The 26,429-nt window shown below is 42.1% G+C and overlaps 2 protein-coding genes, 1 long non-coding RNA gene and 1 other non-coding gene across 6 annotated transcripts in view; 2 read left to right on the top strand and 2 right to left on the bottom strand.

The window, feature by feature from the left end:
- Positions 1 to 4: 4 nt before the first annotated feature.
- PEX12 (peroxisomal biogenesis factor 12) lies at positions 5 to 12,132 on the top strand. Of its 2 annotated transcripts, none has more exons than XM_056556735.1 (4): positions 5 to 115; positions 5,299 to 5,503; positions 8,700 to 9,235; positions 11,716 to 12,132. In XM_056556735.1, the coding sequence occupies exons 2-4, from the start codon at positions 5,378 to 5,380 to the stop codon at positions 12,101 to 12,103; spliced, it is 1,050 nt and encodes a 349-aa protein (XP_056412710.1). In that variant the 5' UTR covers positions 5 to 115; positions 5,299 to 5,377; the 3' UTR covers positions 12,104 to 12,132. The 2 variants fall into 2 exon arrangements, with proteins under 2 accessions (XP_056412710.1, XP_056412708.1); XM_056556733.1 differs by having other exon boundaries at positions 82 to 358.
- Positions 11,163 to 26,311, bottom strand: LOC130355907 (uncharacterized). Of its 2 annotated transcripts, none has more exons than XR_008888694.1 (4): positions 25,999 to 26,307; positions 25,185 to 25,389; positions 23,628 to 23,697; positions 11,163 to 11,819 (listed from the first exon to the last, which is right to left on the bottom strand). It is a non-coding gene; the product is annotated as an uncharacterized LOC130355907 (long non-coding RNA). The 2 variants fall into 2 exon arrangements; XR_008888695.1 differs by lacking the exon at positions 11,163 to 11,819 and adding an exon at positions 23,217 to 23,525 and having other exon boundaries at positions 25,999 to 26,311.
- On the bottom strand, positions 25,549 to 25,641 carry LOC130359751 (Z30 small nucleolar RNA). Its single transcript, XR_008890434.1, has one exon. It is a non-coding gene; the product is annotated as a Z30 small nucleolar RNA (small nucleolar RNA).
- The window catches only part of SLFN11 (schlafen family member 11), a 139,134-nt gene continuing 138,994 nt past the window's right edge, over positions 26,290 to 26,429 (top strand). Inside the window, exon 1 of the mRNA XM_056556731.1 lies at positions 26,290 to 26,429. The gene's annotated coding sequence lies outside the window, so the exon portion shown is untranslated.

Below are 26,429 nucleotides of genomic sequence, written 5' to 3'. Positions count from 1 at the left end.
TACGCCATCGGCTCCTTCCTTGAGTTCCAAACGAGAGCAGAGTCTGCGGTTCAAACAGCGGAAGTCATCTTTGTGCGGCTGTCAGTGCCAGTGCCAGGCTTGGAGAAGTGATGTTGTAAGTGAGCCTTGGGGGCGCGGGTTGTTTTGCTGATCTTCCTCCATAAGACGAGGATAAATGCACAGTAAAGCAGTGCTGGACCCTGAAGGTTAGCTGTATAACAGCAGCTGCTGCCATGCTGGAGGGCGGCCCGCTACCTGCTACACGTGTGTCCTCACCTTTAACCCTAGCTTGCAATGCATCTGCATCACAGACTTCAGTGCTATAACAATCTACAGTCACTTGGTATTCTACACTTACGTAAGTATGTGCCCCCCTCTAACACGATCAAGGCACTCTCCAGGTTGTGCTGGCTGGGCATGCTGGTAGTTGTAGTAACAGCTGGATGCACATTGTTTGGGAAACACTAATAAGGTGACCCCTCCATTATAACAGTAGAGTGAGAGCCTAGAACAGTGGTCTCCAGATTGCAAACATCCAGCTCTTCAAAAACTACAACTCTCAGCATCTCCAGACAGAATTAGATTGGGCTGCTCGCTTAAAATCCCAACCCAACTATTAACCCCTTAAGGACCTGGGATTTTTCCGTTTTCGCATTTCCGTTTTTTCCTTCTTACCTTTAAAAAAAAATCCTAACTATCAATTTTGCACCTAAAAACCCATATGATGGCTTATTTTTTGCGCAACCAATTCTACTTTGTAATAATGTCAGTCATTTTACCCAAAAATCTACGGCAAAACGAAAAAAAAATCATTGTAAGACAAAATAGAAAAAACAAACGCCATTTTGTAACTTTTGAGGGCTTCCGTTTCTACACAGTAAATTTTTCGGTAAAAATGACACCTAATCTTTATTCTGTAGGTCCATATGGTTAAAATGATTCCCTACTTATATAGGTTGGATTTTGTTGGACTTCTGAAAAAAATCATAACTACATGCAGGAAAATTTATACGTTTAAAATTGTCATCTTCTGACCCCTATAAACTTTTTTTTTCCACGTATGGGGCGGTATGAGAGCTCCTTTTTTGCGCTGTGATCTGAAGTTTTTAGCAGTACCATTTTTGTATTGATAAGACTTATTGATCACTATTTTGGACTTTGGAATTGACCGTGCAGTTTAATTAACAATATATTTTTATCATTTGGACATTTCCGCACGCGGCAATACCACATGTTTATTTTGATTTTTATTTACACAGTTTTTTGTTTTTTTTTAAATGGGAAAAGGGGGGTGATTCCAACTTTTAATAGGGAAGGGGTTAAATGATCTTTATTCACTTTTTTTTGCAATGTTATAGCTCCCATAGGGACCTATAACACTGCACACACTGATCTTTTACATTGATCACTGGTTTCTCATAGGAAACCATTGATCGATGATTCTGCCCCTTGACTGCTCATGCCTAGATCTCAGGCACTGAGCAGTCATTCGGCGATCGGACACCAGGAGGCAGGTAAGGGGACCCTCCTGCTGTCACAGCTGTTTGGGATGCCATGATTTTGCCGCGGACATCCTGAACATTCCCCTAGTATATAGTAATATTCAGCAGCTGAGAAGTACTTTAAGTCACTAGAAGTCACTTACAAATCTGTTTAACTTTCTTACACCAGTTGATTTAAAAACATTTGTTTTCCCCTTGTTTCCACCGGAGTTCCCCTTTAATGTGCAGGAATAGATGCAGATTTTATGCTTCAGTTTTCAATGTAAACTAAATGACGGAATACACCTTGAAATCCTGCGCATCAAATATGTGCAGGATACTGTACATGTGACTAGACCTTAAAGTGTACCTGTCGTCAACAAAAACATTTTAAATAATGTAGATAATACCATTATAATTATATTTGTAATATACATTGGTTAAAAAATGTGTATATTTTTGTCCCTGTAGCTATTGTCTGTGTGTCTCTATGAGGAGTCCAAATACAGGAAGTGAGGGGGGACAAGCAGGACAGTGTGCATTGAGGCTCTATGACATGCTCCCGGCTCACATAGAGCTAATAGACAAGCTAGGAGCCTGCACAGAGCCCTGCCCTCACCTCCTGTATTTGGACTCCTCATAGAGACACACAGGCATAGCTGCAGGGACAGCTTTTTTTCATCCAAAAGTATTCAAATTTTTTTATCAACATCCCAGCAACCATTGTTTGCCCCCTCCTAAGCTCACAGCATGATGCCGTTTAATCTAAACCTGGTTCTGCATCAATCCTGATTTGATGAAGGTCACAAGTTGACTGAAACGTTATCAACTTAATGGATTGCAAATTAAATAAATACACAATATTACAAACGAGTGCCAAGTTTATCGTCTTTATTACAAATATACATATAATGGTATTATCTAAATTATATGAAAGGTTTTTGTTGATAACAGGTTAACTTTAAGGCTGCGTTCACAAGTGCATATTTTCTGCTGCAGATCATCAGCACAAATTTGCACACGTGAATGCACCCTAAAGAGGATTTTTGACCTTTTCTGACCTGCCAGATTCTGTAATTCTGAAACCCCTTTTCTTATATCTCTGTGTGGTGCCGCTCCTCTGTAATTCTTACTATAAGTTATGACTAAATAGACAACTGGGCGTGACCAATAGGGAGGCTTGTATCTATACTGTCTGAGACTATCCAATCAAAACTGATTGTGGCAGATAGTGTAAGGACGTGCCCCCAACTGGTAACACCCAGTCAGCAATTTACTCATTAACTTCTAGGAGAAATAACAGAGGAACAACGTGACAGAGGCATAAGAAAAGATGTTCAAGAATACATGTTTTATGGGGAAGGCAGTCATTGAATAAAAGGCTATTCACACTATGAAATTTCTGCCCCAAGACATTCAGGGGCAGAGATTCCATCTGCAGCGGGTGCTAGGACCACAAGGACATTCAATGTCACCATTGAGGATGTAGTCCGCAGGAATTCTGCCGAAAGAATGAACATTTTTAATTCTTTCGACTGGTCCAGAATCCGGAATTTGAACAGGTCAACAGAAAACCCTTGCAAAAATAAAGAAAGAAGATATCCCCTAAAAATGAAGTTTAACATTCCAAAACTTTAATGAGTCATATTAAAATTCCCAAAAAATCATAACTAAGGAGTACTAAAAGATATGTCCGACGCATTTCAAACTTATTGGTTCTTAGTCAGAAAACCTTCTTACATCAATGTTCTCTTCTGATCGGAAATTCAATAGTGTGATGGTCCTAAAACACATACTAGGAGTGGCAACAGGTCCTTTAATGTTTTCACCACTTTTCCATTTAGAAAATTGAACTAAATAACCTCAAAGTTCAGAAATACATGCCCATTTGGGAGTTTTTTTTATCATATCATTAGATGAAGAAGTTTTTAACTGGCAACCAGGTCACCAGATTTTAAGGGGCAACACATTGATGCATGTGTATTCTTTGTTACAGTGGGGATCAAAAGTTTGGGCACCCCAGGTAAAAATTTGTATTAATGTGCATAAAGAAGCCAAGGAAATATGGAAAAATCTCCAAAAGGTATCAAATTACAGATTAGACATTCTTCTAATATGTCAACAAAAGTTAGATTTTATTTCCATAATTTACACTTTCAAAATAACAGAAAACGAAAAAAATGGCGTCTGCAAAAGTTGGGCACCCTGCAGAGTTAATATCTTGTGCTGCCCCCTTTGGCAAGTATTACAGCTTGTAAACGCTTTTTGTAGCCAGCCAAGAGTCTTTCAATTCTTGTTTGAGGTATCTTTGCCCATTCTTCCTTACAAAAGTCTTCCAGTTCTTTGAGATTTCTGGGCTGTCTGTCATGCACTGCTCTTAAGGTCTATCCATAGATTTTCAATTATGTTGAGGTCAGGAGATTGTGAAGGCCATGGCAAAACCTTCAGTTTACGCCTCTTGATGTAATCCCCCGTGGATTTCGAGGTGTGTTTAGGATCATTATCCATTTGTAGAAGCCATCCTCTCTTTAACTTCAGCTTTTTCACAGATGGCATAAAGTTAGCATCCAAAATTTGCTGAAATTTTATTGAATCAATTTTTCCTTGTACTCGTGAGATGTTCCCTGTGCCACTGGCTGCAATACAACCCCAAAGCATGATTGATCCACCCCCATGCTTAACAGTTGGACAGAGGTTATTTTCATTAAATTCTGTTCCCCTTCTTCTCCAAACGTACCTTTGCTCATTCCGGCCAAAAAGTTACATTTTAACCTCATTGGTCCACAGAACTTGTTTCCAAAATGCATCAGGCTTGTCTAGATGTTCATTTGCAAAGTTCAAACACTGATTTTTGTGGTGAGGACGTAGAAGAGGTTTTCTTCTGATGACTCTTCCATGAAGACCATATTTGTACAAGTATCTCTTTATAGTGGAATAGTGTACCACAACTCCAGTGTCTGCCAGATCTTTCTGGAGGGATTGTGCAGTCGAATGTGGGTTTTGAATTATTTTTCTCACAATCCTGCGAGCTGTTCTGTCTGATATTTTTCTTGGTCTTTCAGATCTTGCTTTAACTTCCACTGTTCCTGATGACTGCCATTTCTTAATTACATTCCAAACAGAGGATTGACATCTGAAAACGTTTTGCTATCTTCTTATAGCCTTCTCCACCTTTGTCAGTGTCAACTATTTTCAGTTTCAGATTTCTAGACAACTGCTTAGAAGAACCCATGGTGATGATTGTTGGGGCAAGGTCAGATGAGTCTGGGCATTTAAAACCTTTGAGATTGACATCACCTGGTCTTCCCACATGATGATTGAGAACAATCCATGACACTGGCAGGACACTTTGCAAAGGGGGCAGTGCATGCTATAAATTCTGCAGGGTGCCCAAACTTTTGCAGACGCCATTTTTTTGTTTTCTGTTATTTTGAAAGTGTAAACGATGGAAATAAAATCTAACTTTTGTTGACATATTATAAGAATGTCTAATCTGTAATTTGATGCCTTTTGGAGATTTTTTCATCTTTCCCTGGCTTCTTTATGCACATTAATACAAATTTTGACCTGGGGTGCCCAAACTTTTGATCCCCACTGTAGGTCAGTGTTTCCCAACCAGGGTGCCTCCAGCTGTTGCAAAACTACAACTCTCAGCATGCCTGGACAGCCAAAGGCTGTCCTGGCATTCTGGGAGTTGTAGTTTTGCAACATCTGGAAGCATGCTGGTTGGGAAACACTAGTATAGAGATAAAAAATAATAGCATGTAACATGTTAAATATTAACTTTATTCTATAATAATTATGTATATTTGCACAGGAAACTCCAGAGGAGAGTCATATGTTTAACCTTGATTCTAAAATATAAAGAATTTGACGAAACAACATAAATCCTAAAGATGGCAGAACGTGGAGCCCACATCACTACAGCTTCCCCCGATGATAATCGACCCTCTATTTTTGAAGTTGTGGCTCAGGAAAGCTTGATGGCTGCAGTGAGGCCTGCGCTGCATCATATTGTCAAGGTAAGGACTGAAAGTATAACAACTCTGAAAGCATCAAGGGAGGAGTATAACTACTTTTATATCCTGATCCCATTGAGAAAGCAGCAGCAGCAGACAGATCTGAGAGGGGAGGTGTCTTGGAGCTAGCAGAAGGGGATCTGGCAGGTGATAGTAGTTCACAGGAGGTCAACTGACCCAGGACTGACTTCTTCTGACATACATTAAAAGGGGTACTCCGGTGAAAACCTTTTTTCTTTTAAATCAACTGGTGGCAGAAAGTTAAACATAATTGTAATTGTTACTTCTATTAAAAAACCTTAATCCTTCCTGTACTTATTAGCTGCTGAATACTACAGAGGAAATTATTTTCTTTTTGGAATGCTCTCTGATGATGACATCACGACCACAGTTCTCTCTGTTGACGTTATTATAATAATAATAACGCTTTATTTATTGTTGTCCTAAGTGGGATTTGAACCCAAGTCCCCAGCAATGCAAGGCAGCAGTGCGAACCAATGAGCCACCATGCTGCCCTTAGCATACATCTGCTATGCATGGTTGCTAAAATGGACAGAGATGTCAGCAGAGAGCACTGTGTTCATGATGTCATCAGTGTTCCAAAAAAAGGAATTTCCTCTGTAGCATTCAGCAGATAATAAGTACTGGAAGGATTAAGATTTTTCAATAGAAGTAATTTACAAATATAAAGTATATGTGTTTATAAATATAAAATATTTATAGATACCAGTCCTCTAAAGTACTGCAGTAAGGGTGGAAGTGAAAGTGAAGAATAAAGAAATGGAACAGATAGTATAGATGAATGCAAATTTATTTATAACAATTGGTGTATGTCGTCACCTTTAGCAGGGCCCTTGCGTGGGGTGAGCGGCAATACTAGTTGATAACAAAAATATAGTATTAAAAAATAATTTAAGTAATTTAAAATATTATTATTAATAAAAATATAAATTTTGATAGATATGCTATAAAAAATTGATCTCACTTGCTAATCGCGCTTAGTCCATTCGGTGTATTGGATCCATAAATGATACAGTTCGTATGATTGTATACTTGTGTATACCTCCTATGTATTTAGTAGATACAGTTCATAGGTATAGTTCGTTGGTGATATAGTGGCGATTGTGATGGTATTACTAGTAGATGTAGAGGTGTCTTAGGAGCGTACTGACTGTGTAACGCTTGTAATGATTGACGGTGCACAGCACCACTCACCCACTGCAGGATAGGTTACTGCTTTGGCTGGCACGGCTGGTGCAGCTGTCACGACTGCGTCCTGTGCTGGGGACGGTTTTGTCCTGTGTGAGCCCGTCTGTTTGATGGGTGAGTGGTTCTCCGGTGGTTCGTGGGTCCCGGCCTGGCGCGGCAAGCGTCCGGCCTGTAGATGTGATGTCCGGGACTCACGTAGGTAAACCGGGGCTGTGAGGATGGATCGAAGAGAGCGTTCCACGTGTGTGAACGCGGCACTATGTGCGCGCGGGCTGAAGTGGTCTCCAAATAAAGGGCATCCAGCAGTTCAAAATGATGAATCAAATGATGAATCTCGGATGGCAATTATGATAGTCTTTGTGGTTATTGTACAATAGCGTATATACTGTGGCAAGCTAGACTCGTTTCATTGAAACGCGTCTAGCTTGCCACAGTATATACGCTATTGCACAATAACCAGTCAGAGTCAGAGATTAGGAGATGTAGGCAGTTGTAGTCTAGTAAAGAGCTACTGACAGTAATACATTTATTACATTATAAATTTTAAAGTGTACGTGCAACCAGTAAAAGACCGTTCAGAGTGGAAGCTTCAGAGTAGAAGTTGGGCAGATGAGCCTGGCTGTTGCATTCAGAATAGATTGGAGAGGGAGGGACGATTATTATTGCGCTACAGTAATAAGGATGAGCATAAATGAAAGCGATAATAAATTTCAGCTGTTTCCTTTAGATGCAAGTAACATGAGTGCAGACAAGATTCAATATGGCCTCTTTTGCTTTTTATTTTAATATAGCACTATAGTGATTGTAATAGGTGACTTACACATACAATGAGGCTTCCCTGCAGCCCCGTTCTCTTACATCACTCCACAATGCAATAGCTGCATATGTAGGAGCGTGTGATGATACACATCACTTTGCCTCCTCCAGTGCAGGACCCTGCGCTCGAGCAAGAGGCACTGATACAGAGGACGAGATGTGTATCACCACAAGTTCATCCATAGGCAGCCATGTTTGGATGATGAACATCTTGACTGTATTGCAGAGTGATGTAAGAGAACGGGGCCACTGGGAAGCCTCACTGTATGCGTAAGTAACCTATAATCACTGTAGTTCTATATTTAAAAAAACATTTAAATAGATGACCAACCCCTATAAAACCTGTGTCCAACCTTGTTTGATGACCCAAACTGACAGCGGATTGATTTTTATCTTTATGCCAGATACAAGGTGTAAAGGGCTCTGTCTACAGCTCTGGTGGTGGCTTATCTTCCTGAAAACAAAAAGCGTTGGGCAGTTGATCCAACGTATCTGACCTGTCTCTCCCCTGACATCACCTGTTGGGGAAAAGCCCTCCAAAATCAGCAGGTTTCCATAACTTTTCACTAATGTTCATGGAGGCCTTAAAGGGGCCCAAAGGATAGGGGATAAGATGTCTGATCGCTGAGGTTGTGCCGCTGCGGACCCCTGTGATCTCGGCTGCGGCATCCCAGATAACTTCGCTCCGTGCCGGATGACTGGCGATGCAGAGGTTTGTGATGTTACGGTCACGGTCCGCTTATGACGTCACGGCCATGCCCCCTCAATGCAAGTCTATCTGAGGGGGTGCTGCACCCGACACTCGAAACGAATGCCGGGTACAGCAGGGAGATCGCGGGGGTCCCCAGCAGCGGGGATAGGGGATAAGATGTCTAGGGGTGGAGTACCCCTTTAAGAAAGAGAAATATCTATTAAAGGTCTAGCAAGTTGCAATAAATATCATGCCATATGGAAACCATATGGTGCATTTTGCACTATTTTCTCATTTTGAATACAGTTTTTATAACTGGAAATATTTGTCATTTTTACACAAATGTGCCAAAACTGTGCAGAAATGCTTGAAACACATCTGAATGATGACATAACCTATATGTGTGAACATACCCTAATTCATGAATTCTACATGGACTATAATTTTTCTTTATGCTGCTAACATTTATGCAAATTTTTACAGGTCCTTGCAGAATCAAACCCTGCTCGCTTTGGGCCTTTATGGAGATGGTTTGATGAACTTTATACCCTGCTTGATCTGCTTCTCCAGCAGCATTACTTGTCATGGGCCAGTGCCTCTTTCTCTGAAAACTTTTATGGACTAAAAAGAGTGGCCATGGGAAAAAGCAACGGGCAGCGTACTCTGCAACGGAAGGAGTACTGGAGGTCCCTTGTGCTTCTGGTGCTCGTACCTTATCTACGAGTAAAGCTGGAGAAATTTATTAACAGACTGAGAGAGGATGAAGAGTATTCAATACAAAACCCAACTTCCTTTAGGAAAAGATATTACAAGGCATTTCTTGCATCCTACCCCTTTGTAAAACTGTCCTGGGAAGGCTGGTTTCTTATTTATCAGCTGAGATATATTCTGTGGAATACAAGTCATCACTCACCATTGCTCCAAATCGCTGGAGTGCAGCTTGCTAGACTCACACTAGAAGATTTACAGGCCATGGATTCTACTTCAGGAAAGATGGCATCAACACAGTCTGCTCTCAGGTAAGTTATTATTCATTCATGTAGATTTGGCATTTTGTCATTACTAATACAGCGGTTGCACAACTTACTAGAACATCCCTATTGAGGTTGAACTCTTTATGACATTTCTACCATCACTGGTAATGCCCCTTTTTTATAGTCACGTAGCTTATATCACTGTTGATCAACTTTATTACTTGTTCTTTTAGGGGTATCATATGTCAGACCTGAGAGTTCCAAAGGGGAATGATTGCTTGTTTGGGCCTGGTGGATGTGTCTGTCACCCCAGTTGAAGGGTGTGTCAAGGTCTACTGTTTCCTTATCTCAGTACGTAAAGACAGACAAAACATGCAGACAGAAGTAGCTGTGGTCGAAAGTCACAGCTTGTCAAAAGTGACAGAAGAGTACTTTGTTGAATTGTAGCTAAATATGCCGATACTGGTGCCATTAAAGGGGTGCTCTGGTGTAAAGCTATTTTTTTTTTCTAATAACTGCCAGAAAAAAAAAATTAATCTGTAATTTACTTCAATTTAAAAAAATCATAATCCTTCCAGTACTTATCAGCTGCTGTATACTACAGAGGAAGTTCTTTTCTTTTTTAATTTATTTTCTGTCTGACCACAGTGCTCTCTGCTGACACCTCTGTCCATTTTAGGAACTGTCCAGAGTAGGAGCAAATCCCCATAGGCAAACATATGCTGCTCTGGACAGTTCCTAAAATGCACAAAGGTGTCAGCAGAGAGCACTGTGGTCAGACAAAATAAATTCAAAAAGAAAAGAACTCCCTCTGGAGCATACAGCAGCTGATAAGTACTGGAAGGATTAATAATTTTAAATAGAAATAATTTTTAAATCTGAGTAACTCTCTGGCACCAGATGATTAAAAAATATATATTTCCAATGGATTACCCCTTTAAACAATTACGGTACAAGAACATCTAAAATCAATTAAAAGGAAAATAAACCTGCTACACCCCTTATAGTGTATATGTATATATAATCTATCTAAAATCTCCAAGTAAGGGCGCAGCACTCCATTCAGAATTTGGTGAAATTTTATTCCCTCATGTCACAGCAACATTTCAGCTTCATTAAGAAATGTTGCTGTGACATAAGATAATAAAATGACACCTAATTCTGAATGGAGTGCTGCACCCTTACTAGGATGTGTACTGGAACCATGATCAGGTTGTGGACGCTGACACCCTGTGGTATTTATGCTTTGTCTGAGTAGTGCTGCAAAAACCAGCACATTTATATAAACATTTTAAATAAAATACTGGACACCCCCAAAGACCATACATGTAAAAAGTGCCCGTGCAATACTAATAATAAAATCACAGTAAGATCCCAAAGCTAGAATGTAAGAAGTAAAGCTAATCACACAACTACGTGCAAAAAATCATGAACTGATAACATGATGTATAGCCGCAAAGAAATGAGTTGAGGGGGGAAATGGGCACAGAGACCCCAGACGGTTTCCTACTCAAGGCATCTTCATCAGGAGTAAAGTGTATGATTTGTCTAGTGGTCGGTTATTTACACCACTCCATCCAATGCTTGGTAATGCAAGGTTGGCATGCAGCCATTCCATGCCATGCAACTCCCAGCGCAGTTTTTTTTTCTTTCTAATTTTAATTCCAGATAAGGTTTGGAACTCTGCAGATCTGGAGTTAGCAGAGCGTTTTATGTACTTACACAATTTTATGCACCTCAGCACCTCGCCTCTGTAACTTTGCATGGTTTCTAGTAGGGATTGACAGATTTATTTTATTTTTTTTTTAGGGTCAATACCGATAATCGGTCAAGTTATCAGCTATTTCAACCTCTCCCCCCCCCCCCCCCCCCCCCCACCCCCCCCCCCCCCCCCCAGCGTTGCACATCAATGATTTCGGGTGCTTTAAATCAATTAACTGCAGCGGTTTTTGCTGGGCCAGAGACCACCGCCCGCCTCTCTCCCCTGCCTGTCCTGGGAACCTTAGTCTAACCACCACAGTTGCCCCATCGCATCGCATCGCATTAGTGGCTGATAATATAGGCCAAACCGATAATCGGTCGATTCCTAGTTTCTAGTTCTTTGCTGAGCTGGTATTTGAATGCTTCTACTTTTCAATAATATCACTCACAGATGATCACATAAGATCGAGGAGTGAAGACACTTCAGGAAATAATTTGTTACAGTGGTGGATCCTATTACAATACCATGCTGGTATTCAGTGAGGTCTTTAGAATGTTCCACTCTTTCACAAATGTTTGCAAACGCAGTCCGGAAAGGACAGATTGGAAGGTGCCACATATAATACATTTGTGGGGATGGGACTACATGTAACATTCAGTGATGAAGAGGTGAGGCCCAATACTTTTGTCCATATTGTGGATTTTATTTACTACATCTCAGCATGAACGTTATAGGATTTTAGTGATAGGAATGAGTCATTGCAGTTTAATAAAATAGGTGTGATTTTGTAACATAACATTTATTGTTTTTATTTTCTCTCCAGCATGGGCAGCGTGTTGAAGAAAGCTCTTGGTGGTGTGTCTGTGACGTTATCTTCGGGCCTTTCACTGGGCGTGTTCTTCCTGCAGTTTCTAGAGTGGTGGTATTCTGCCGAAAACCAAGAGACCATTAAGTCTTTGAATACATTGCCAGCCCCTTCTGCTCCTATTCATTTTGACCTGGAAACCTATTCCCCTCTCCTGCCAAAATTAAAGACTGTTTGCCCTCTTTGTCGAAAAGTAAGAGTGAACGACACAGCTCTAGGAACTTCAGGCTATGTTTTCTGCTACCGGTGTGCTTATTACTATGTGAAAAACCACCAGCGTTGTCCAGTGAGTGGCTACCCAACAGAGCTACAGCATCTAATACGACTCTACACTCCTGATGGTTAGACTAGGATTGGACAAAGTATTGTAGACTTTGGGAGACTGTTAGACCACTCCAGAAGCCAATATTTAAGAAGACTCTTATAGAGAACAACAATCAAAGCTGGCCACCAGTAGCCAACTTTTATGCTCAGAAAATACTTGGCTCTGAAGACTTTTTGTAGACTAAACAACATTATTTTTAGTTATTCATTCTTGAAGTCAAAATGAGAATATTGTTTAGTCCCTAAAATGTAATAAACTAATTTGTGATTTCTGTAAGGAAACATACTGAACTATTTAACATCGATATTTGAGCATAGATGCAGAGTTTTGTTTGAAGCTTTTATAACTGATTTACAAAATTTATTCTGTTAATTCATTTGCATGGTTTACTTCCTACAAACCAACTATTTAATAGAAGATGAAAAAATCAAATATGGATAAATAAAAAATGCACAAGTGTTAGAAAACATTACTTGTTCTAATTTCAAATCGTGGAAATCAGTATTTAAAATTAAAGAAATTTTTTTATGTTCAAATATGGAATAGTGATCTATTTTGCTCAAACTATATGTTGTGCAGTAATAACTTATGAATTATGGTCATAAAAAATTCTAAACACGTCAAAAGAATGAGCAAGTTGATTCTTTTTGCAGAATTCGGCACTGACTGCATTGTCGTCAATAGAACAGGTCCGCACAGCCCTGGAGCCAATTGATTTCCACGGCACCATTTGCAGACAGAATCTCTACCTTGAATATCTCTGGGCAAAAGACTCTGTAGTGTGAATGTACTCTTGCAGAGAAGCATTGGAACCGTGGGCCCATTTTAGGATCAAAGCCGTGCTGAAAGGCTTTGCTTTAAAGGGGTACTCCACTGGAAAAAAAAAAATGTATCAACTGGTGCCAGAAAGTTAAAAAGATTTGTTAATTACTTCTATTCAAAAATCTTAATCCTTCCAGTACTTAGCAGCTGCTATTATGATCCACAGGAAGTTCTTTTCTTTTTTAATTTCCTTTCTGCCTGACCACAGTGCTCTCTGCTGACACCTCTGTCCATTTTAGGAACTGTCTGTAGCAGGAGAGGTTTTCTATGGGGATTTGTTCCTGCTCTGGACAGTTCCTAAAATGGACAGAGGTGTCAGAGAGGAAAGTGGTCAGGCAGAAAGGAAATTCAAAAAGAAAATAACTTCCTGTGGATCATAACAGCAGCTGATAAGTACTGGAAGGAATAAGATTTTTAATAGAAGTAATTTACAAATCCGTTTGACTTTCTGGCACAAGTTGATTAAAAAAAGTTTTCCAGTGGAGTACCCCTTTAACTAATATTCAGCACTACCATTTTATAGGTTTCATTGAAAAACTTCTCCAGCACAGCTTTTTAGCTAAAATAATCTGTAGGGGAAAAAAATGGAGAGACAGATACCGGCACCTGGTTTATTACCCTTGGAAACGAGAGCAGAAGTAGTCCAGAGCTGGACAGGAACCATAAATATGGCCGCTCACCTTAGATAGTACAGGCATATCACCCCACTGATAATGGGGTACTGCAAAAGTGGAGTCGCTGCCAGGCCTTCTGGGTAACAGGAAAACAGTAGCACTGTCCTGGAGAAAATTGTGGAGAAGCTTGAAGAATACCCTTGGTAGATGGCGCTGCGGCTCTTTCAGACAAACGGAGTGGGACCAGAGCTTAGTTTGAGGTCCACAGTGGAACCATATTTATTTGGTAAATAAAATTAAAAACAAGCGATTACTTGTTTCGGGAGGATCTCTCCCTTCCTCAGATCAGGATAAGATCCTGATCTGAGGAAGGGAGGGATCCTGCCGAAACGAGTCATCGCTTTTTATTTTACCAAATAAATATGGTTCCACTGTGGACCTCAAACTAAACTCTGGTCACACTCAGTTTGTCTGAAAGAGCCGCAGCGCCATATACCAAGGATTTTCTTCAAGCTTCTCTGCAATTTTAGCTAAAAGGGATTCTTTAACCCCTTAAGGACACAGCCCATTTTCACCTCTAGGACGCAGCCCTTTTTTGCACATCTGACCACTGTCACTTTAAACATGAATAACTCTGGAATGCTTTTACCTATCAATCTGATTCAGAGATTGTTTTTTTGTGACATTCTACTTTAACATAGTGGTAAATTTTTGTGGTAACTTGCATCCTTTCTTGGTGAAAAATCCCCAAATTTGATGAAAAAATTTAAAATTTTGCATTTTTCTAACTTTGAAGCTCTCTGTAAGGAAAATGGATATTCCAATTTTTTTTTGGGATTCACATATACAATATGTCTACTTTATATTTTCATCAAAATTGACATGTTTACTATTGGAAGACAGAGGGCTTCAAAGTTCAGCAGCAATTTGAAAAATTTTCAAAAAAATTTCAAACTCGCTATTTTTCATAGACCAGTTCAGGTTTGAAGTGGATTTGAAGGGTCTTCATATTAGAAATACCCCATAAATGACCCCATTATAAAAACTGCACTCCCAAAGTATTCAAAATGACATTCAGTAAGTGTTTTAACCTTTTAGGTGTTTCACAGGAAAAGCAGCAAAGTGAAGGAGAAAATTCAAAATCTTCATTTTTTACACTTGCATGTTCTTGTAGACCCAATTTTTGAAGTTTTAAAAGGGGTAAAAGGATAAAATATATACTTGAATTTGTAGCCCAATTTCTCTCAAGTAAGCACATACCTCATGTCTATGTAAATTGTTCGGCGGGCTCAGAAGCAAAGGAGCGACAAGGGGATTTTGGAGAGTGTTTTTCTGAAATGGTTTTTGGGGGGCATGTTACATTTAGGAAGCCCCTATGGTGCCAAAACAGCAAAAAAAAAAAAAAAAACATGGCATACCATTTTGGAAACTAGACCCCTTGAGGAACGTAACAAGGAATTAAGTGAGCCTTAATACCCCACAGGTGTTTCACGACTTTTGCATATGTAAAAAAAAAAAATTTCTCACTAAAATGTGTTTTCCCCCCAAATTTCACACTTTTGCAAGGATTAATAGAAAATACCCCCCAAAATGTGTAACCCCATCTGAGTATGGAGGTACCCCATAAGTTGACCTGAAGTGCACTACGGGCAAACTACAATGCTCAGAAGAGAAGGAGTCATTTGGCTTTTTGAGAGCAAATTTTGCTCGGGGGGAATGTCGCATTTAGGAGGCCCCTATGGTGCCAGGACAGCAAAAAAAAAAAAAACATGGCATACCATTTTGGAAACTAGACTCCTTGAGGAACGTAACAAGGGATAAAGTGAACCTTAATACCCCACAGGTGTTTCACAACTTTTGCATATGTAAAAAATTTTTTTTTTTTTACCAAAAATGCTTGGTTTAGCAAAAATTTTACATTTTTAAAAAAGGTAATAGCAGAAAATACTCCCCAAAATTTGAAGTCCAATTTCTCCCGATTCAGAAAACACCCAATAAGGGGATGAAAAGTGCTCTGCTGGCGCACTACAGGTCTCAGAAGAGAAGGAGTCACATTTGGCTTTTTGGAAGCAAATTTTGCTCTGTTGCTCTTACAGGTGTTTGGCGACTTTTCGTTAAAGTTGGATGTGAAAATGAAATGTGATTTAACACTAAAATGCTGGTGTTACCCCAAATTGTTCATTTTCATATGGGAAAAAGGTCCCCAAAATGTGAATCCCGAGTAATGAAATACCCCATATGTGGATGTAAAGTGCGCTGCTGGTGCAGTTCAGGTCTCAGAGAATTTTGCATATTTTTTTTGTTGGGGGGAATGTGACATTTTTAGAGTTTTAGAATTAAAGTATCGGTCTTTAACCCCTTAAGGACACAGCCCATTTTCACCTCTAGGATGCAGCCCTTTTTTGCACATCTGACCACTGTCACTTTAAACATTAATAACTCTGGAATGCTTTTACTTATCAATCTGATTCCGAGATTGTTTTTTCGTGACATATTCTACTTTAACATAGTGGTAAATTTTTGTGGTAACTTGCATCCTTTCTTGGTGAAAAATCCCAAAATTTGATGAAAAAAATTGAAAATTTTGCATTTTTCTAACTTTGAAGCTCTCTGTTTGTAAGGAAAATTGATATTCCAAATATTTTTTTTGGATTCACATATACAATATGTCTACTTTATATTTTAATCATAAAATTGACATGTTTTTACTTTTGGAAGACACCAGAGGGCTTCAAAGTTCAGCAGCAATTTTACAATTTTTCACAAAATTTTCAAACTCGCTATTTTTCATGGACCAGTTCAGGTTTGAAGTGGATTTGAAGGGTCTTCATATTAGAAATACCCCATAAATGACCCCATTACAAAAACTGCACCCCCCAAAGTATTCAAAATGACATTCAGTAAGTGTATTAACCCTTTAGGTGTTTCACGGTAAAAGCAGCAAAGTGAAGGAGAAAATTCAAAATCTTCATTTTTTACACTTGCATGTTCTTGTAGACCCAATTTTTTAATTTTTACAAGGGGTAAAAGGATAAAATTTATACTTGAATTTGTAGCCCAATTTCTCTCGAGTAAGCACATACCTCATATGTCTATGTAAAGTGTTTGGCGGGCGCAGTAGAGGGCTCAGAAGCGAAGGAGCGACAAGGGGATTTTGGAGAGTACGTTTTTCTGAAATGGTTTTTTGGGGGCATGTTGCATTTAGGAAGCCCCTATGGTGCCAAAACAGCAAATAAAAAAAACATGGCATACCATTTTGGAAACTAGACCCCTTGAGGAACGTAAAAAGGAATTAAGTGAGCCTTAATACCCCACAGGTGTTTCATGACTTTTGCATATGTAAAAAAAAAAAAAAAAAATTTCACTAAAATGTGTGTTTCCCCCCAAATTTCACATTTTTGCAAGGGTTAATAGCAGAAAATACCCCCCAAAATTTGTAACCCCATCTCTTCTGAGTATGGAGGTACCCCATAAGTGGACCTGAAGTGCACTACGGGCGAACTACAATGCTCAGAAGAGAAGGAGTCATATTTGGCTTTTTGAGAGCAAATTTTGCTCGGGGGGCATGTCGCATTTAGGAAGCCCCTATGGTGCCAGGACAGCAAAAAAAAACGACATGGCATACCATTTTGGAAACTAGACTCCTTGAGGAACGTAACAAGGGATAAAGTGAACCTTAATACCCCACAGGTGTTTCCCGACTTTTGCATATGTAAAAAAAATAATTTTTTTTTTACCAAAAATGCTTGGTTTAGCAAAAATTTAACATTTTTAAAAAAGGTAATAGCAGAAAATACCCCCCAACATTTGAAGCCCAATTTCTCCCGATTCAGAAGACACCCAATATGGGGATGAAAAGTGCTCTGCTGGCGCACTACAGGTCTCAGAAGAGAAGGAGTCACATTTGGCTTTTTGGAAGCAAATTTTGCTCTGGGGGCATGCCGCATTTAGGAAGCACCTATGGTGCCAGGACAGATAAAAAAAAAACACATGGCATACCATTTTGGAAACTAGACCCCTTGGGGAACGTAACAAGGGGTAAAGTGAACCTTAATACCCCACAGGTGTTTCACGACTTTTGCATATGTAAAAAAAAAAATATTTTTTTTACACTAAAATGCTTGTTTTCCCCCAAATTTTACATTTTTACAAGGGATAATAGCAGAAAATACCCCCAAAATTTGTAACCCCATCTCTTCTGAGTATGGAAATATCCAATAAGTGGACATGAAGTGCACTGGGGGCGAACTACAATGCTCAGAAGAGAAGGAGCATCATTGAGCTTTTGGAGAGAGAATTTGGCCATGTGCATTTCCAAAGCCCCCCGTGGTGCCAGAACAGTGGACCCCCCACATGTGACCCCATTTTTAAAACTACACCCCTCACGGAAGGTAATAAGGGGTGCAGGGAGAATTTACACCCCACTGGCATTTGACGTATCTTTGGAACAGTGGGCTGTGTAAATTAAAAATTTTATTTTTCATTTTCACAGACCCCTGTTTCAAAGATCTGTCAGACACCTGTGGGGTGTAAATGCTCACTGTACCCCTTGTTACATTCCGTGAGGGGTGTAGTTTCCAAAATGGGGTCACATGTGGGTATTTATTGTTTTGCACTTATGTCAGAACCGCTGTAAAATCAGCCACCCCTGTGCAAATCACCAATTTAGACCTCAAATTTACATGGTGCACTCTCCCTTCTGAGCCTTGTTGTGCGCCCCCAGAACACTTTGCGCCCACATATGGGGTATCTCCGTCCTCAGGAGAAAATGCGTTACAAACTTTGGAGGCTTTTTTTCTTTTACCGCTTGTGAAATTTTAAAGTATGGGGCAACACCAGTATGTTAGTGTACAAAAATGTTTTTTTTTTTTACACTAACATGCTGGTGTAGACCCCAACTTTACCTTTTCATAAGGGGTAAAAGGAGAAAAAGCCCCCCAAAATTTGTTAGGCAATTTCTCCCGAGTACGGCGATACCCCATATGTGGCCCTAAACTGTTGCCTTGAAATACGCCAGGGCTCCAAAGTGAGAGCGCCATGTGCATTTGAGGCCCAAATTAGGGATTTGCATAGGGGTGGACATAGGGGTATTCTAAGCCAGTGATTCCCAAACAGGGTGCCTCCAGCTGTTGCTAAACTCCCAGCATGCTTGGACAGTCAATGGCTGTCCGGAAATGCTGGGAGTTTTTGTTTTGCAACAGCTGGAGGTTCCGTTTTGGAAACACTGCTGTAGGATACGTTTTTCATTTTTATTGGGGGGGAAGGGGTGGTGGTGGTGGGGGGGGGGGGGGGGGGGGGGAGTGTACGTGTGTATATGTAGTGTTTTACTCTTTATTTTATGTTAGTGTAGTGTTTTTAGGTTACATTCACACTGACGGCGGATTACACTGAGTCTCCCGCTAGGAGTTTGAGCTGCGGCTGCTGCAGCTCAAACCTGAAGCAGGGAACTCACTGTAATCCGCCGCCAGTGTGAATGTAACCTGTACATTCACATGGGAGGGGGGGGGGGGCAAAACTACAACTCCCAGCATGCACTGACAGAACGTGCATGCTGGGAGTTGTAGCTTTGCAACAGCTGGAGGCACACTGGAAAATACTGAGTTGGGTAATAGAACCTATTACCTAACTCGGTATTTCCCAACCAGTGTGCCTCCAGCTGTTGCAGAACTACAACTCTCAGCATGTACTGATTGCCAAAGAGAATGCTGGGAGATGTAGTTATGCAACAGCTGGATACACGCAAGTACAAATCCCAGCATGCCGAGACAGCCATTTGCTGTTCCTGAATGCTGGGAGTTGTAGTTTTGCAAGATTTAGAGGGGTTCAGGCTGGAGATCACTGACAGTGGTCTCTAAACTGTGGCCCTCCAGATGTTGCAAAACTACAAATCTCAGCATGCTAAGACAGCAAACTGCTGTCTGAGCATGCTGGGAGTTGTAGTTTTGTAATATCTGGAGGGCTACAGTTTAGAGACCACTGTCAGTGATCTCTAGCCTGAACCCCTCTAAATCTTGCAAAACTACAACTCCCAGCATGCCAACACAGCAAACAGCTGTCAAGGCATGGTGGGAGTTGTAGTTTTGCAACATCTGGAGGGCGACAGTTTAGAGACCACTCTCTAAACTGTCGCCCTGCAGATGTTGCTAGGCAACAGACTCTGCACACGCGGCGTCATACTTACCTCCACCGCCGCCGTGATCACAGCCGCCGCCGCCGCCGGGTAAGTGATCGCCGCCGCCGCCGCTACTGCACGGTTCCCCCCGCTGTGCCCGGACACCGATGGGCGGGCATAGCGCGGGGAACCGAACTTTAATCCCCCCCGCCCCCAGTCTGCTATTGGTCGGCCGCTCCGCCGATCAATAGCAGGGATAGGAGGGGTGGCAACCCTGCCACCTCACTCCTATCTCTTCAAGGGGGATCGAGGGTGTCTTGGACACCCCCGATCCCCCTTATTTTATCGCGGCGCCGCGATTGATGGGCAGGGGGAGAGCGCTCCCCCTGCAAACACCATAGATGCCGTGATCAGACTGATCACGGCATCTATGGGGTTAATGCTGCCGGGACCGGCGCGATCGCGGCCCCGGCAGCTGCGGTGGGACTCCGGCTGTGATTGACAGCTGAGTCCCACCCGCGATCTCCTGCGCTGCCCGCGGCAGAGCAGGAGATCGCTTGGACGTATGCATACGTCCATTTGCGCGAACGTGTAATTCGCCTGGACGTATGCATACGTCCAATAGCGGGAAGGGGTTAAAAAAAAAAAAAAAATGGTATCGGGACATCGAGTGTTGAGGCTTACTATACCCCTTGTTACGTTCCTTGAGGGGGTATAGTTTCCCAAATAGTGTGCCATGTGTTTTTTTTCGCTGTTCTTGCACTATGGGAGCTTCGTAAATGTGACATTTACGAAGCCCCCATAGTGCAAGAACAGCAAAAAAAGAGAATGTGTCAAACACCTGTGGGGTGGAAATGCTCACTGCACCCCTTATGTTCCTTGAGGGGTGTAGTTTCCAAAATGGGGGGGGGGGTCACATGTGTGTTTTTTTTTTTTGCATTTGTCAGAACTGCTGTAACTATGAGCCACCCCTGTGCAAATCACTAATTTAGGCCTCAAACGTACATGTTGCGCACCCACAGACCACTTTACATCCATATACACTAACATGCTGGTTAGACCTAACGCAATTTCTCCCGAGTAAGGAAATATCTCATATGTGGCCCAAAATTGTTGCCTTGAAATATAACAGGGTTCCAGAGTGAGCGCCATGCGCATTTGAGGCCTAAGTTAGGGATTTGCATAGGGGCATTACACTTGCCTCCGCCACCACAAATACCCCACAGCAGTGTTTCTCCAAACAGGGTGCCTCCAACTCTTGCAAAACTCCCAGCATGCCAGTGGCTGTCTGGCAATGCTGGGAGTTGTTGTACTGCAACAGCTGGAGACTCCATTTTGGAAACACTGCTGTACGAGACTTATAATATTTTGGTGGTGTAGGGGAAACTGTACGGGTGTGTATGTAGAGTTTTACCTTTTATTTTGTGTAGTGTTTTTAGGGTACATTCACATGGGCGGGGGTTCAGACCAAGTTGAAAATTTGCCACAGCTCAAACTGGCAGGGGGAAAACTTACTGTAAACCACCCACCCGTGTGAATGTACCCTGTACATTCACATTTGGGGGGCACAGTGGAAGTGTACACAAACCTTTCCAGCTGTTGCAACTACAACGCTCAGCATGGACTGACAGACTGGATGCTGGGAGTTGTAAATTTGCAAAAGCTGGAGGCACACTGGTGAAGAAACACCAAGTTAGAGTTAGTTAACAGAACCTAACTCTTTCCTCACCAATGTGCCTCCAGCTGTGGCAAAACTACAACTCCCAGCATGCACGAACAGCAAGCGGCTGTCTGGGCAGTGTAGTTTTCCAAGATCTGGATGGCCAGAGTTTAGAGATTCTAAACTGTGGTCTGCCAGATTTCCAGGCCACTTACCCAGATCGCCGCCATGACATAAGGATCGCCATCAGATGACATCGCGGCCACCTGGATCAGGTAAGCTGCTCCTCCTACCGTCATGAGGAGAGATGAGCGAACTTACAGTAAATTTGTCACGAACTTCTCGGCTCGGCAGTTGATGACTTATCCTGCATAAATTAATTCAACTTTCAGGTGCTCCGGTGGGCTGGAAAAGGTGGATACAGCCCTAGGAAAGAGTCTCCTAGGACTGTATCCACCTTTTTCAGCCCACGGGAGCACCTGAAAGCTGAACTTATTCATGCAGGAAAAGTCATCAACTGCCGAGCCGAGAAGTTCGTGACGAATCGAATTTACTGTAAGTTCACTCATCTCTAGTCATGATCTTGCAAAATGTTATAATCCTCCCAGTTCACTGTTCCCATCATGATAAAACACTTTTCTACCTAGATATTTCTCTGTATTTTCAGTTCAGTCTGATTCAGACTGGGAAGGGGCATTACATCATCTGACGCCATAGGGAGGGAGATACCTAATGGCAGCTTTTTTTTTTTTTTTTTAAACACAAATAAAATGTCTTTAACAAAGTACATTAGAAAATGTTTTTATTTATCACAAAGGAGTGCAATAGCAAAAGTTTGTTTTAAGAGTGCCTATTTAAACCCTGAAAGCTACTTGACACCCTAATTTCTCCCCCCCCCCAAAAAAAAATAAAAAAAAAACACTTGCAGAGCTTTATTGATTTTATTTTTACACATTTGTTTGCAGATTTATTACATATAGAAGTTACTGAACTTGTCCTGTTTAATCCATATCTACAGAGCCAATTTGGAGGCATGCCAGCCATTGTTATCCATGGGCTACGTGAATGTTCATAGAAACAATTTGTGCAAATTATATAGCCACTTCTATGAAGGTATTCTCCTCTGATACTTTGCACAGACAAGACACTTTAAAATAATGATGATCGCTGTAAAAAACACACCTTTACAAATTTCCCTAATCTGACCCCCTATAACCTTGTCATTTTGAGAGAGGCTGTATGAGGGCTTATTTTATTTTTATTTATTTTTTTTACACCATATGAAAAAAAATTGGGACAGTACTTTTGAGTTTGACTTTAATTGCTTTTTAATGTGGAAAAAAAAAACTGCAATAGGGGCCATTTGTAGAAATAATTTGACTGCTATGTACTGATCTGTGCTATGCAGACATAGCACTGATCAGTATTATAGGAGATCTACTAATCTGGTCTGCTTGAAGGCAGACGGAAGAAGACACCACGAGATCAGCTGGAGGCAGTTGAAAGGACCTGTCTGCCATCTTAGCTCATCTCATCCCCAGTTGATCAGATAAGGCTGGGTTCACACTACGTTTTGTCCCATACGGGAGCGCATACGGCAGGGGGAGCTAAAAGCTCGCGCTCCCGTATGTGACCGTATGCGCTCCCGTATGTCATTCATTTCAATGAGCCAACCGGAGTGAAACGTTTGGTCGGCTCATTTTTGCGCCGTATGCGCTTTTACAATCGGACCTAAAACTGTGGTCAACCACGGTTTTAGGTCCGGTTGTAAAAGCGCATACGGCGCAAAAATGAGCCGACCGGACCGAACGTTTCACTCCGGTCGGCTCATTGAAATGAATGGCATACGGGAGCGCATACGGTGACATACGGGAGCGCGAGCTTTTAGCTCCCCCCTGCCGTATGCGCTCCTGTATGGGACAAAACGTAGTGTGAACCCAGCCTAAGCCAAATTGCTGCAGATGCTGTGATGAATTTTGATCACAGCATTGAGGGGTTATTGGTGGACATCAGAGTGATCGCTAATGTCTGCTATTACCAGTGATTCCTTAGCTGCTGATAGCAAGTTAGGACCTGTCATGCATGAAGCTTGGGCAGCTCCTGTGCTCACTTCATGTAACAAAGAATCCTCGCACACTAGGTTCTTGACAGTGAACAATGATCTCCTTTGGTGGTATACCCTCCCAGGTATTGAGAGCAGGGTTAGGATACTTTAGAATTTCCAGATCTAGCTCCCTAAAGTGACAAACAAAAAATATATATATTTTCCAGTTTTAAAGGGTAACAGCTCTGTGTGGTGACCTCTTATAGACTTCCTGTATGCTCTAGTTTAAATACCTGATGGCATTTTTGTCATTCTTCAGCACAAAAAGTCAGCACACAGCTGTGGGAGCAGCAGTTTTAAACACTAAGGAAACAAGAAAAGGATAGAGTATATTACAAAGAATACACACACACACACACACACACACACACACATTATATTATATATTTATTAGGGATCGACCGATGTTTTTTTTAGGGCCGATACCGATAATCTGGGGAGGTTATATAAGTTATCGGCTATTCATCCCCCCGCGACACAGCTGCAGATCATTGATTTAAAGCGGGCGCTTAAAAATCAATGCACTGCAGTGGCTTTTGCGGTGCCAGAGACCGCCGCCCGCTTCTCTCCCCCTGCCTGTCCGGGGGTCCTGAGACCTATCACCGCCACGCCTAGGGGTGCCTCCAGCTGTTGCAAAACTACTACTCCCAGCATGCCGGACAGCCATTGGCTGTCCGGGCATGCTGGGAGTTGTAGTTTTGCAACAGCTGGAGGGCCTACTGTAGGTAAAGTATATTATACAGACCCCTGTCCATCCCAGAACCCTGACACCTTCCCAGTTGCTGCAGGGACCATCCGGGAGGGTGGTCCGGGCCATCCATCCTTCCTGTAGTGTCAGGCGGCATTCCAGGTGGAAGGTGAACCGATCCGGGCTTTCCTTCTCCGGGGGTCCTCTTCTCCACTCTGGGCAGGCTCCGGCCTAGTAACGCTGCATTGACGCCGCTGCGCAGCGACGCACCTGATGTCACGGCGTCTATGCAGTGTACTAGGCTGGAGCCTGCCCGGAGTGGAGAAGAGGACCCCCGGAGAAGAAGGACAGCCCGGACCGGTTCACCCTCCACCCGGAATGCTGCCAGACACTACAGGAAGGATGGATGGCCCGGACCACCCCCATTACGGGTAAGTTTACATTTTTTATTGACTCAGAGGGTGGGGGAGTGGCCCGACTGGTATAGCGGTATGGGCAAAAATCCATACCGTCTGAGGAAAAAAAAAAAAAAAGCGGTATCCGGTTAATACCGGTATACCACCCAGTACTACGGTGGGGGGTGCGACGTGGTGCAGCAGGTCGGGGGGCGGTCGCGGTGCGTTATCGGCAAGGTAATCGCCGATACCGATAATGCCCAAAATCGTGATTATTGCCCAATAATATCGGCCATACCGATAATCGGTCGATAAATATATATATATTTTTTTAATCACTGGGACCCCCTGCAATCTCAAGAACAAGGACCAGATTCTCCCATAAGAATGGAACTGTGGTGAGCAGTCAATGCACTGCACCATTTCCACGAGAGTAGTGTCCCAGTTGGAGAGATTACTGGAGTTCCCAGTAGTCAGACCCCAGCTATCAGATATTTATCCCTGATCAGTGTTTCTTGTAGGAATACCCCTGTAACTACTGGGGTTTATTCTGGGTTCAGCCAATATAACCTGAAAGCAAAATTTTGATGAAGTAAACTGTATGGACGATTCTTCAACTAAACATTTCAATCAAATATTTTATCCGAGATAGATCTATACACACACGCATGTTGTATATTTGTGTAATAAAACAAACTATGGTATACTCATCGACTAAATCCCAAGTCCAGCGATGGCATGATAATCCCCCTCACAAGCTTCTGTTTTATTGGAGACAGAACCTCACAATGTTTCTTCACTGTGGGTACAACATGTCTAGGTGGCAGTGGTTGAAATCTGCATCAATGAATGGGGGCTTCATTCACCAGAAGGTAGGATTCTGCCTGGTATAATGTCATCATTCAGCATCCCCTGTACAGAAGAAAACAACCGATTTAACATCAGAGTGAATAATTGTTCTTGTGTAGTTCTCTACCAGTTTGCTGGGTCAGATAGCCACATGAAAAGGCAGCAGGTAACTGAAATTCATTCCAATATGGCAGCATTCAAGGAACATACAGCACACGTTCTCAGCTCAGAGAGAAGATCACATGATCCTTTACTGGTCAATGCAGGTTTAACCCTTGCAATACCAGCTCATACTACATCCTACTCATCACAGCTGAAAACAAGTCAGTTTGGGGCATTCCCTCCCCCTGGGAGTATCAGTCCCTCCAGATGGTTGCAAGACTACAACTCCCAGCATGCATGGACAGCCACTATGCTCGGAGATATAGTTGTTACAACTTGAAAAATCACAGACCTCAAGCATGCTGTCGTAAAAAGCACAGGACAAGCAAAGACGACAAGAAGACCACACACAGACACACAGCTTGCATCGTACGTACTATTCCTATACCGGCTTTCAATTGCATGCAACATAAACTAATTCTACATGTGAAACCCGTCTACAAAACGCACCTCAGTAATAGCAGACTAGAAGATGGACCACTAACCGTCGCCTCTCCAGCTGTGTCTCACCTGTAACGGCCCGGTCTTCTCCTCATAAGGCGGGAACACTCTCTTCCAGAAACCTACCAAAACGAAACTACAACTTCGGAGAAATCACGTGAATGGGCGGGACAGTGCGTAGCCTTTGCGTAAGGTGGTGTCTACGCCCTATGCGTCCTAAGAGGCGGGCCTGTAAACGTGGTGACGTCATTACTATAGTTGAGGCGCTTATTGCTGTTGTTTAAAAAATAAATACTTTTTTTTAGCGCCACAATACAGTATGGCGGGCTCATCACAAACATACACGAATCGGCGTCTACATAGCGAGCAGGCGCTGCCTTCCACTCTCGGGAACCTCCCATCCCTGACGTCAGCTGTGATCCCGCCCACTTGAGGAGAACGTAACGCAGGCGGGAAATTCGAACTTTAGGAGACCTAGTTGTTTAGGAACCTGCGGTTTG

The sequence above is a fragment of the Hyla sarda genome, chromosome 2 (assembly GCF_029499605.1).
Source record: "Hyla sarda isolate aHylSar1 chromosome 2, aHylSar1.hap1, whole genome shotgun sequence".
Lineage (NCBI taxonomy): Eukaryota > Metazoa > Chordata > Amphibia > Anura > Hylidae > Hyla > Hyla sarda.
Note: the sequence above shows the minus strand (reverse complement) of the source record. Positions and strands in the feature narration are given on the sequence as shown.